The sequence below is a fragment of the Crinia signifera genome, chromosome 2 (assembly GCF_055691185.1).
Source record: "Crinia signifera chromosome 2, ASM5569118v1, whole genome shotgun sequence".
Lineage (NCBI taxonomy): Eukaryota > Metazoa > Chordata > Amphibia > Anura > Myobatrachidae > Crinia > Crinia signifera.
In genome coordinates this window covers 241,282,444-241,296,051 of record NC_139218.1, presented here as the reverse complement: position 1 = coordinate 241,296,051, position 13,608 = coordinate 241,282,444, and the positions used below count along the sequence as shown (strand labels likewise).

At 41.2% G+C, this 13,608-nt stretch overlaps 1 protein-coding gene across 6 annotated transcripts in view; it reads left to right on the top strand.

Annotated features, from left to right (window-relative positions):
* LOC146060654 (uncharacterized) overlaps positions 1 to 13,608 on the top strand; it is a 483,494-nt gene that overhangs the window by 359,747 nt on the left and 110,139 nt on the right. For all 6 annotated transcript variants that reach the window (XM_083174095.1, XM_083174093.1, XM_083174092.1 and 3 more), the window contains one exon: positions 9,777 to 9,889. In XM_083174095.1, coding sequence (XP_083030221.1) covers positions 9,777 to 9,889 — 113 coding nt within the window. The remainder of the gene's footprint in view (positions 1 to 9,776; positions 9,890 to 13,608) is intronic.

Here is a 13,608-nt window from a genome sequence, read left to right as displayed (position 1 = left end):
AGACCCCATTATTTGTTGGGGCACTCTTATATGCAAATTATGTAACGTAATTTCTAATTTATGAGATATAAATGGAGGTAGGTAGGGCAACGCGAAAGACTCAATCTGTCAATGTCCCTGATTCAGCAGTCAATGCTAGTATCACAACATAAGGGAATGGGGATGTGTTAGGATAAGAGGGGGGGGATGTGTTAGGATAAGAGTGAAGTGTATTAAGAATTAACTTTTATTATTATCGCTAAAATAGGCAGTGCCGAATTTCCCATTAGGCACTTGAGGCACATGCCTAGGGGCGGCACATGTTTGGGGGCGGCACTTGGATGCATGTGATAGTACTATCAGCCTGAAATGTACCAGTAACTGCAAAATGTTTCCACTGTACTGCACCAGGTTCCATCTTGAATAGAGTGTAAATGGATAGGACAGGCATATACTGCCCCTGTAAGTTTTCCTACTTAGTAAATATGTATACATAATAAAAATTAAAAATGTTATTGTTGGTGGCTTTTTTATTATTCTATGAAATTGGCAATCATCAAATGAGCGCTTATAACTAATCAATAAAAAAATAATACAATTAGGCAAGGGGGCGGCCATTATTTTTGTGCCTACAGGCGCCCTCACCCCTAAATCCGCCCCTGAAAATAGGTACTAGACAGACATATATATTAAACACTCAAAAGTTAAATATATATAAAAAGCAATTGTTACGTTGGTATGCCGCAAATATAGGGTTCTATGTGGTTCTGCCTCCAATCTCTATGCGAATATTAAGTTATTAGCTAAAGAGAGAAAGGTGTCTGGTTCAGCCTAGAGGAATGTAACAACAAATCAGTTTTCCACAAGGTATGAATAACAAATGTATCAAACAGTGGCTACCACAGAGTTTATTGTGAAGAAACACTGTGTCTAATGAGAGATAAAACTCCAGCCTGTTGTTTGAATTTAATGAGGCAAAGAAAATATATTATTTAGATGTGTTTATTAGAGCAATAATTAAGCACAAACTATACTTTAACCCTATATGAAGCGGTATCTACAGTTAACCACATTTAGTTCAAGTGAGACAGTTATAAATGAATGTCTATGGCTCTTAAAATATGCCATTGTTTTGTTCCGCAGCAGGGGATAATCAAATAATTTATATGAAAACCATTTTTAAAGAATCTTGGTGCAGGTACAGGTATATAAAACTTGAATAATTCTGAAATCAAAAAGTAAGGGTTGCTCTTCCTCCTACCCTCAAGATGGAAAAGAAAAAAGAGAAAAAGGAGGCCAGAGAGAGAAAAAGGAGAAGAAAAGAGAGAGTGGGAGATAGATAGTATGGGAGAGAGATAAAGTATAGGTTGAAATATCCCTGTTGGTCCTGGGTGTGTGTTTTCTTTCCTACTTTATATACCTATGGCAAGAATAGGATATTTGATGTATTACAGGGAAGTCCCCTTGCCTATTTCTTTAGTCAAATACCCTTAATAAGACTTGCCGGCTTCCACTGTCAATCTGTGGGCTTCTGAGGTATTGTGGAAAATAAACATTTTATTCAGGATTTGGGGGGATATGAAAGGAAAAAACCTCCTGTTCTTCCCTAATAGAGCTGCTATTGCCCAACTATATCTACCTGTAACAACAAGTAGGGGATTAGCCTTCCATCTTAGAGAGGTCACCCTTCTCAATTATCATGCAAGTCCCACGATTTGTCAGCTGCCATCAAAATTATTTGGTGGGCTCTTATAGGTATTGTGGGTGAGTGTGCTCTATTTGCAGGGGGAATTATTGGGAGGAAAGGTATGAAAAACTGCTGTCCCCTCTGGTCTGGCTGCCCCCCTGAATAGAGGATAGGTTTGCACAGATCAGGGTGGATGTTTGTTTCCAAATAGCAAAGCTTAAATAGTGCAGGTACAGCCCTTTTGGTGGTCAAATGTGCGCTGCTGTCCTCCACATACAACAATGTCGTAGTGGTGGGGGATGAGCGGCACATGGCCAGCAGCCCGGCTGTGAAGGACGACAGGGACAATGGAGTATGCAGGATAGATCGAGGTTGGTGCCCGTCCTTAAAGGAGAGGCAAACATCAGCTGGGGGAGAGAGCAGGGAGGAGAAGCAGAAGAGTACCTGCCGGACGGAGCCTGAGGCTTTCACCGGAATCCCGTTGCGAAGGATGCCGAGAGATTGCATCTGGACTGCGACGCAGGCTCTCTCCTGCTACCGCCGGGTCCCTGGCAGCTGTCGGCTCTCCTCCTGTTGCTGGATTCCCCGTATGTAATAAAAGGAAAAAACTCCAATTAAAATTGAATGAGGAGTTTTAATAAAGTGCATACAATATAAAATTAAAACAAAGCTTACATGAATAAAAAGGAGGTGTTCTATGTGATGAGGTAGAGGCTTCTCTATGTGTTTTGTCGCTAACGTCCCTTTATTCCGGGCCGGACTTCATCAGGTGACATTTTAGACCAACCGGGGCAGAAGCGCATGACAGTACATCTTTCTACGTATAATATATAAATATATATATATATATATATACAGTATATATATATATATATATATATATATATGTATATATATAAAAGATTGCAAGCGGCCCGGCACTCTCCCAGAAGGCAACCTCCCTGAAGCCTTCCAGAATAAATGAATACTGTGTATAAGAAGCAAACAGTTGCACTCTGAGGAATACTTTTAAAAATACCTGTATTAACGGCTTTGCAAACTAAAATACCAACGTGACATATCCACTATAAATTGGCACAAATAGAGTAACACATTCTATGTAATTATTTTATATGTGCTTTGATTCATTCCTTCAGATATTGCGAATTAATGGAAGTAAAGTGGGATGATCATCATGCCTGTCTTCTTATTACATGTTTACTTTAAGTGCATGAAATCAGAATCTTAGCAGTCCAATGCTAGTTAATGAGCATTATCCGGTTGCCTAGCACTCATTAGAGTGCACATTATACTTATGAAAGGCAAACACACATTATACTTATGATGCACAAGAGAATAAAATTAAATTAATTTTTAATACACTCATTTATATAGCACTCAAGAGGAGAATAATCATTGTAAAATGAACACAAATCAAATCTCCATCAGAAAAATACCACATGCGTTTATATACATAACATAGTACACATTATACCTAGGAAGGTAACAATAGCAATAAAGGATTAACCCTGCATAAATAATTTGCTCAATGTCAGAAAACTATCATATTAACATGACCTTTATACTCACTTGGAATCAGAAACTCTGATCTGATCCATTACACTGTGAGGAAATGAACTCCCGAGTCCTGCTCCTGCCATGTTCTTAACAAATGTAAGCTAGGCTGCATTAATTATTTGATGCTAAAGCAGTGCCGAAACTAGGATTCCCGGTGCCCTGGTCAAAGCAGTAATTTGGTGCCCCCACCCCCCCAAAAAAAACCTTTTTCACCTTTGCTGCTGACTGCCAACCTCCGCTGTTGAGTACCCAAAGCTCCCAGCTTTCCCCCTCCCCTAGCAGTGCAGATTTCTGGCCGGCTGTATAACACCCACAGTTCCCAGATATCCCCCTCCCCCGGCAAAGACCTGTCAGTGTCCCCCCCACCCCACACACACACACGGCCGTGGCTAAGGGTGTTATTTTTAGCATAAATTACTTAATGTCTGATTCCGTTGATGGCTGATGTGCAAATTCGCTATCTGTTCAATTATTGAATGACTGTGCAAGTATACAAATCATTGCATCAGTGAGCTAAAATAGCGAAAATATCTAATTGCAGGAGGTAGTAGTTTGGGGCTGGATACCTGCCATTTTCTGGGAATGTTAGAAAAAATGCAGGCGTGCCCAGGCATTATAAGGGAAGGTGTGTGCCGGCTGCAATGGCCTCCATTCACCTTTCTCAGTCGAAGAGTTGTGGGAGGGTTAGACTCACTTTTGCACAGACTGGGAAAATCATTATATTGTGTATGGATGTGATACAGGATATCGGATAACGATATTTTCTATCTATATAACTACTCACAGTCATCTGAAAAAATTGGAGATGAGCGATCAGGTCTGAATGAGGCCCTTTATCCAGCCTAGTTTTCTCAGACTGGAAAATACATGGAAATTTACACTTAAATCTTGGCAAAATGGCTTATGTGGAAAGCTGACATGATGGGTTGTGGTTAGCATTGTTGCGTCACAGTGCTATGTTCTTGGATCCTACCAGTAAATGATCTGTGTGAGGTCTGTATGTTCTCCATGTAATTACATTGGTGTCCTCTGCGTGCTTCAGTTTCCATCCAGAACATTTTGTCAGGTTAATTAGCGCCAAACAAAATTAACCCTAGTGTGTCTGTTTATACAGATCATAACCTAGTCTACTGGATCACAAAATTATGTGTATACTGTCATTATGTATTCTCTTTCACGTTTTGCACAATGTGTAAATCAAGGTTGATAAAGCATATAAGAAAAGTCACAGATGGGTTAACAAAAACAGATAAATTTATGCTTATAATATATATGTAATATATCATTTAATTTTGGAGTTTATACAATTGTGAATCCATTCACAGTATCGATCTCCTTATTATAATTATTTTTATAAAATTTTTTGCTTTGTCGTACCTTTTCAACAACAAATAAACACCTGGTAACCTTACTCCCACCTACTATACATCATTGGACCTTGGTACGTAAGCAATTATATTGCCAGCTGTTATGGTAAATTGGAATCACATTTAAACCATTCTGTTTTTAATGCGTTCAGTCACTTTCTATTACCTATAAAATATGGCAGTAGATGAAACGGCAGACTACTTATAACTGCAATTTCAAGCATGAAAATACACAAGGACTTCTCATAAAATCGTCATTTACCGAGCAGTTTGCATACTAATAGTATACCTAAGATTCTTCAGTAGACATTTTCTATCTCACAAAGAAAAACGATGTAGCTACTGTATATGGCAGTGGTGGGGAACCTCAGGCCCGGGGGCCGGATGCGGCCCCCATAGCTGGTCTGAGTGGCCCTCCCACCCGCCTGGCAGCTTTGCCGGGAGTCAAGTACAGGGGAATTCTTGCGAGAGGTCAGTAATTCTTGCAAGATTCCTCTTAATCAACAGCACCTGGAGACTGTCAGTCCTAGTCAGCGGCAACCACCGTAGCGTGGGACGGCTGCAGCAGGACAATTTTTGTAAGAGAAATTTTTACATATGGCCCCCGAAGGATTTTCCCCCATACAAACGGCCCTTGGCACAAAAAAGGTTCCCCACCCCTGGTATATGACATTGTTTTGCTGAAGACATTTTAGAGGTCTAGACCTGGAGTCCTCAAACTTTTTTGCTCCGGGACTCCATCAGTAAATAAAAATAATTACAGGACCCCAACAAGTGACTGCAGAATGGTCGCCACACGTGTGGTCAGCAGACAGCACATGCAAGGCACAAACTGATGTGAGGAGTCTAAAATACTGTCAATTCAACAGATTTTTCGGACTCCTTGAATCACAGACTGATATTAGAAAACTCATCTGCTTGATGGTCAGCAACATGGAGTCCACGACCCATGCTGAAAAGGTTGGACCAACTTTGGGGTCAGGACCCACAATTAAGGGGTGTACACATTGGGAAATTTTGACTAATGGACAATTTTGACTAAGCAGTTTTGGGAGAGAATTTGGCTAGATGCACTAGAGATTTTGACTAAGCAATGATAGTCTATGAGCTAGTCAAAATTTACTTGCCTGCACAGTCAATCTATGCTAAGCAATTTCTGCTAGACAATATTGATAGGGAGATGTTGGCTAACCTTCTAGTACATTTTGACTATCTAGTCAAAATCTCCTGTTACAAGTTCTCCATGTGTACACCCCTTAAGTTTGGTCTAGACTTTCCCAAGTGTATGCATTGCGTTTTACTGTTGTGCTTTCATGCTTCATATTGCACATATAGGCTATACAGTATGTAATATAGGTGTCTCAGCGCGCCCCAGACCATGTACTGTACTTTATCCTTGCGCATGCTGGTTTTTCATCAGGCTCCACAGTGAAGACTTAGTCACGCTGCCATTGCCAATGTTCATGCTGCTCAGGGACAACGGTACTTGTGTAGTTTCACGGCACCACTAGATCGCATGTGAAATTGCATGTGATTTGACGGGCCACGGAATGTATTCCACGGAATTGCATGCACTGCCATGCAATATAGTGAGTCGCTCTGAAACAACATCCGTGTCCCCTCGCGAGGCTCGCTGCACTCGCCACGCTTCAGGCTCAGTGTCTCACTGCGCTCGCCACACTATATAAAATCAACTCCACGCCCTAGTGGATAGTGGGGTAATGAAATGGATAGTGAATCGCATGCAATATCGCATGTCAAATCACATGCGATATCGCATGCGATCTAGTGGCGCCGTGAAACTACACAAGTACAGGGACAACTGAATAGAATTCCAGCAACCTGTGCTGCCTGTACTGCTGGTCCTGTTCCATGTACCTACAAGTCCTAAACAATTGGCAATGCTCCTCATCCAGCTTTAGGCAGGTAAGGGCTGGTACTGCACCTCTTCCCAACTTAATCACCACACCTAGCAATTTGGAGCTGCTTGCATTTTAACTTCCTCCTATGAGCAGGAATTATATTCAACCACCTCACTTCCAACACACTACCTCAGGGGTCTTCAACCAGTGGCCTGTGGGCCATGAGTGGCATGTGGAGCTGGTCTCAGTGGCCCCTTGCCCGCCTGCCATGCACAGGATATATTTTTTAAAAGTAAAAAAACACTGCTGAGGCAGCGTAATGGAGTCCATGGCAGCTACATGCAGTCCCCGGGTGCCGCCTACTTGATCTTCATTGGCTGCAGGCAGGGTCATTTCTACAGGCGGACAAGCCTGTAGAAATAACCACATGACTGCATGGCTTGTCTGCTGCTGGCTGCCTCCGCTGCCCATGTACCTCTCCCACCTCTTACCACTGCCCTGTTTGGAGCTGAGCATATCGCCGCCTCCCTGTTGACCACCTCCCAGCGCTTACCGATGTCTAGCGATGGATTAACCCCTGCTGTAACAATGTGAGGAGCACAGGTTATTGTTTCCCTGCTAGTTCACACTCTTTATAATTAGACCACACCCCTTATAATTAGGCTACACCCTTTTTGGGAGGCATGTACAATTTCTTCAACGTCAAATTATGAATGGGGGGGCAGCTGTGTCTGCTATCTCTGAGAGGGCTGTGCTGTCTATCTATGAAGTGCTGTGCTTTATGAGGGGCTGTGATGTCTATCTAGGAAGGGCTGTGCTGACATTATGGGGTAGCTGTGATGTCTATGAGGGCTGTGCTAAATATCGCATGTAGAGTTTAGTGGCCCTCAGGCTTTGTTGTTTTATTTTTAATGTGGCCCACACTGTCGTAAAGGTTGAAGACCGCTGCACTACCAGGTCATCTCCACATTATACTGGTTCTGGTACATTGACAACTACACCTCAGGTTACAACAATAGGATCCACACAGCACTAAGGAACATCTTAAAATTAAATTACTATAAGTTCTTATTACTGTATATTGTCCCATAGCAGAAGTTTTACCACTTACTCACTAAGCAATGGGTGACCAGGTAATTTTTAAGGCCCATACACACTATTATTGCTCACAATATCGCTCAGAAAGGGCTTTCTATACGATATTGTGGACAATATCACTTAGTATGTATGCTCCCTGTCGTTAACAATGCGCACTCCCGCACATCGTTAACGACCCCCTCCCTCATCCAACTAGACAAAGGAGGTCCTCATGAACGACGTCCATGGCCATCGTTCCCCCCCCTGCCATCGCTCACCTCAGAGCAAGCATCGGCAAGTGTGTATGCACTTGCCAATGCCTGCCCCCCCCGTTGGGTCCCCACTGCCGCCAAAATCAGCGGTGGTAGACATCAGTATGTGTGTTTGGGCCTTTTATTTTCATTTCATTTTCTGATTAACATTGCTTGTGAGATCAGGGGGATTTCGCAAAGTTGGGACAGGCACATATTTTCACGTGCAAAAACTAGCGGTTAGTTTATGATGCAGTGTTGAACTCAAGTCAGTGGTACATGCTCCAGCACTGCGTGTGATTTACACCCTTCCAGTTACAAGTGTAAATTTTGTTTATCTGCATTTGACTTTTGCTCCACCCAATGGTTCCATATGCTTGGTTCCAGAAAAAAAATCTGCTCAGCTAATTAAGTTGTGTTTAATTGAACATCAGGTACGTAACTTTTAGTGTGCAATCATCACCAGCACTTAGGGGGTTATTTGGTTCACTCTTTCTGACAAAATCCTTCTTAGTTGGACAAAATCATGTGCACTGCAGGTGGGGCAGATGTTACTTTTGCAGAGAGAATTAGATTTGGGTGGGGTTTTACTTCAAAGTGAGATCTATATTGCAGTGTAAAAATAAAGCAGCCAGTATTTCCCTCCACAGAAACAAAATAACTCAGCCAAATCTAATTCTCTCTGTACATTTTACATCTGCCCCCCTGCAGTGCACATGATTTTGTCCATCTAAGAAGGAGTTTGTCAGAAAGAGTGAACCAAAATAACCCCCTTAGTTCCTTGGTCCCCACTTACTAACGTCACAATACGATTCACTTTATTTTTATTATTACCATGTATAAAATAGCAACAAAATATAGTTTTAGCATCAGCCAGATACAATATACAGCAATTTATAAAACTTATCCCCACCACACACTATTAATTAATATAAAAAGAAGAAAAAAAACCCTGCCATATCAGATACTAGAATTTAATGCCACAACTGCTCTTAGGAAGAAGCTAATCTGCTTGTTTTAGCCTTAAGGCATCTTAAGGCATTAAGGCATCTAAAACGCCTTCCGGATGGCAAGAGTGTGAACAATCTCTATGTGTCGGGCAAGTCAGATCCTTAAGAATATTACAAACTCATTACCATCACCGCTGAGCTGGTGGCTCCAGGTGCTCGGCGGCGCGTTCCCTTCCCGTCTCCGTCCCCTGGCTGTGTGATAGTCTATGACTGTGTGGCTTCATCATGCCGGTTGCTGGGGGCAGGGCTGGGTTGCCGGGGGGCAGCGGCTGATACACAGTTCAGCGGCGACTGCCCAGACCTAGCGACAGTGGTGTTTTTTTTTAGGGAGCGCTCCCCAGGAAAAACTGGCCCCGGTGGGGAGTGCACCCTAAAAAAGGGGTTAATGTGTAACATTACAGAGATTCTATGAAAACTTTTTACTTATTGTATTGTAAACCTTCCAGCATACTAAAAGAATATTTTTTCAAAAAATGTTTGTATTACTGCTACTCGGAGATCTAAACACATAAGTATTTATACCATACTTGCCTACTTTTGAAAACTAGTTTCAGGAAGATTATAGTTGGTAATATAATTTTACACAGCGCCCCATTGATGGAGCTTGTCATGCTTCACCCAAAGGGCGTGTCTAGTTCCATATATGGAGAGATTGTGAACGTGGCACCTAGAAGCGTGGGTGTATGCTGCTACATCTGAGAGGAAAATTTTAAAATGATTGATATCCAAATGTAGATGAGCCCCAAAGTAGTAATTAAGAGCTACTATACTTGCTAAAGAAAAGTCACTAATACGTGTGAGGGATTTTTCCATATAGCCACAAGAAATGCATGTAGCATTCATTGTGGGATCATTGTGTTTTATCAGCATGTTGACAAATGGTGCTGATGATTCAGTGTAAAAGCAGAAATTCTGATAATATCAGTGATGTCCACATAAAATATTATGTATAATTGCAATAATGTGTGATATTATCTCATGTACAGGAGCCTACTTCCTGAGCACAGCACGCAGGCCTGCGCCCTCTTGCTTCTCTGCACGCAGCACATGGAGGAGAAACATACCATTACACAGGAGGAACTTGCCTTCTTTGCCAAAGGTACAGGTCAGATATATATAGGTTACCTGTACACTTTCTCTCATTTATTGTACGTGCAAGACAACCGGTTTCATATTTTTTGAATGCCTAAGAAATTGGAAGAGTCAGGTTATCCTACTTGGCTGGTACACATTAAATAAGTTAGTGATACTGTATGTAATAATAAGCATCCAGATAGGTCATCTGTGTGACAACTGAGATTGTTGGGAATGTTTCACATTGGTTTATTCAATTGTTGTTTTTTTTGCTTTGTTTTCTTAATCCTCTCCTATCATTACACCCTACACCCTGGCGAAAGGTAAGAATGAGTAAGAATTAATATAATCCCGTTTCCTAGCAATACTCTTGTTATCCAAATATTCCAGCACTAGATTTTATGAAGTAGAAGAAATATGATTTTCTGTAATTTTCCCTGAATTTCACTTCACCATTGGTTTTATTGCTGGATCCCAACTTCAGACTTATGTATTGCCCAAGAATTTACAGTTTGAACTCAACAATCATCATCAGGTGCAGCTTCAGCCCTAGTGCAATCAGGATCTTCATCATCGTCACTTTTATGATTATTATTATTATTATTATTATTATCAACCAAAACCTAGATCAATCAATTAAATTGTTAACTGTTATTTTTGGAGCTGCCATTTAGTTTGTGTTCCTCTTAAAGGAGTCTGATGTGCATTCCCACCAACCCTAATTTTTTAAGTTATTGGGTAATTCAGAAGTGCTCGCTAGACCGTGTATATTTGCTGCCTAGTGTGCAGTAAATGCGGCCCTGCTGAACGCACGTACCACCATTTATTATAATAGGCACTGAAAACATGTTTGCAACTCATTGCATTTTATTTCAAAATATGTTTGATGAGTATGTGTCAGCATTACATTTCTGTGCTTAATTATCACTAACACCAGCACCTCTTCATTTCCCATACAATACTCAAAGTAATGTGGAACTGTTCAGTAAACTTGCCCATGACAGACTTTAAAAAAAAAAAGGCAGTAAAATGCACATTCACTTTGAAATAATTAATTGCATTTAACAGTTACATACTTAGGGGGGTATGCAATCCCAGATCACGGTTGTCGATACCTCCCCACAGCCGTGATCCTGGCGCATTTTGGCCGACGGCAAATCGGCAGGCGGGATTCAATGTCCCGCTGCCAATCGGGGAAAAGGTAGCATGTCCGCATAAACAGCCATGGATTGTCGATCTGCAGCTGGGATCACAACAATCCACAGCCGTTATAGTCAGAACGGGCCCGACAGCTTCTACAGTTGGGCTTTTTCTGCCGTGAATCCTCTTCAATGCTGTTGGTAAAGACAGCATTGAATAGGGCCCCCGTTGGAAATAGTGACAAAGGGATTGACACATTGGGGGAAATGTAATAGGATGAGCGAATCAGAAAGTGAGAGATTTGGTAAGAAATCTCCAGTTTTTTAAAGCGGCAATCATTTACACTGCAAAACCAGTTTGATTTGGAAGTGTAAATGATTGGATTGCCGCTTTAAAAAAAACTGGAGATTTTTTACCAAATCTCTCACTTCCTAAATCTCTCATCCTATTAAATGTCACCCATTGTGTAGTTTGTTCCTACCATTGTTGGGACCTGGCATGGGAGAATGGCGTGTGGTGGACACGGGAGCATATGACATCAGACGCCGGGCTTGTCTTTGTCTTTCCGGTGCCTGTAAATATAAGTCAGTCTCCACTGACTTATATTTGCGAGGGCAGGTGAAATCATTCGAAGGTCACTGACCATCAAATGAATTCTCTTGCTGCGGGCACATGCGAGGGGGTTTGTTTTCATAAACTGCGAGCTTCACAGCTTACCGAGCATATCAGACCCTTAGTGCAGAGCGAAGAGATCAAATTTTGAGATAATGGTTGGTGAAAATATAATGAATTCTCTGTTTTTAATAATCAGTTTGAAGTGATTAGATGAAATCTAAGTTGAAACTGTAGAAACGTATTCTGTGTCACGGACCAATACTGATGGAGGCAAGTCTGGGGAGGATAGGTAGATTTGAGTATCTGCATACAGATTATACTGACATCCAAAAGAGCTGATTAGTTTTCCAAGAGATGTGGAAAGCAGAGGACCTAAGACTGAGCCTTGATGTACTCCAACTGGTAGAGGTAGCGAAGAGGAGGTGGAATCAGAGAAACGATTGCTGAAAGAGCAATTAGATAGGTAGGATAGGATTATGTTGTAAATGTCAAAAGAGTTAAGGTTGTGCAGTTCTAAGAGGTGATCAGCAGAGTCCAAAGCTATTGGGAGGTCTGTGTTAGTGCAAAGATACTTTACAATTTCCTGCCAGTCGGAACAGTCCCCTTAGATCAGAACTGTTCTGCCAAAATGATGATGCTTATGTAGAGTGTAGCACACAAGAATGTAGTCCGTTATCCAGAGAATGGTATCCCAAAAAAACAATAAAAAAATAAGAGAAATTCCTGCAACTTCTGATGATACATTTAGTTCTGTAGGCATGATCGTTAACCATCTCATCATAGGTCACTTGGGGGGGTATTCAATGTCTGTCGAGCTCCTTATTTTTGTCGAGCTTTGTTGTTTTCTCGACGAGAGGTTGGTTATTTATGAGGTCGCCTATTCATTGTCTAGTTTTCTCGACTTGTCGAGCAGAGCTCACCTGATTTGGTTTTCGGTTTGCTCGACTGTCGAGTTGCACATAACTCGACTTGTCGAGTTATTTTGGGTAAAATCTGTCGAGATAATTCCTGCATCCTATTCAATGTCAAAGAATTCACCTGACCTCGACTGTTTGAAATCACTCTTCCCTCAAATTTAACTCGACAATTATTTCTGTCGTGACAAGGGAGTTTCTCTTGTTGCATGTTCATAAATTGTGTTAAATGTATATGCAGGATTGTACTAATGTTTGTAGTGCTTATCTTGACTTCTGTCTTTGTGATATTTTGCTAAATATTCCTCTTTTGATTAACTTTACATTTGCTGCATGTTTATATGGTATGCTTTAACCCATTATTCCATTGTCAGCATCAGTTTTCAGCTTGTATTATTACGCATTTGTTTAAATTATTCCATTTGGCATATAAGAAGTATTATCTATTTTTCTGCTCACCTTTCATGTTCACTGTGCTGCATTTTGCCCATTGAAAGTCTTCTGTATACATGTCTATTTATGTCTACTTCTGGTTTGATCAAACACCTATGTTTAGGTCCCTTGTATCCATGCTGGGGCAGAATTACTCAGGATACAATGTTTGTTTGTTGCCATTCTTTTGTTTACTTCTACAATGCAATGCATTGCAATTTACCTCAGAGCTCTCATTCCTGTACTGAGACTTCAGGGAGATACCAGCATTGTGCAGTCTGCTGATTTGGAAATGGTTTTTATAGGAGAATTTTCATTTTTAACAAGATATCTACTTTTATATTATTGACTATAAAAATGAAGCCTATCTCTGACAATTGCCACTTTCCTCTCTAGGGGAGAACTCGACTTGTCGAGCAGGGAAGAACTCGACTTGTCGAGCAGATGAGAACTCGACTTGTCGAGCTAAATTTTCAGTTAGCAAAATGAGAAAAACAAATGCAAATGCTCGACAATTCGGACTGTTACTGGTGGGATTGAAATTACAGTTTGAATAGGCGAGAACTCGACTTGTCGAGCTAAATATTCATGTCGAGCAAAACGAGAAAAACAAATGCTCGACAATTCGGACTGTCACTGGTGG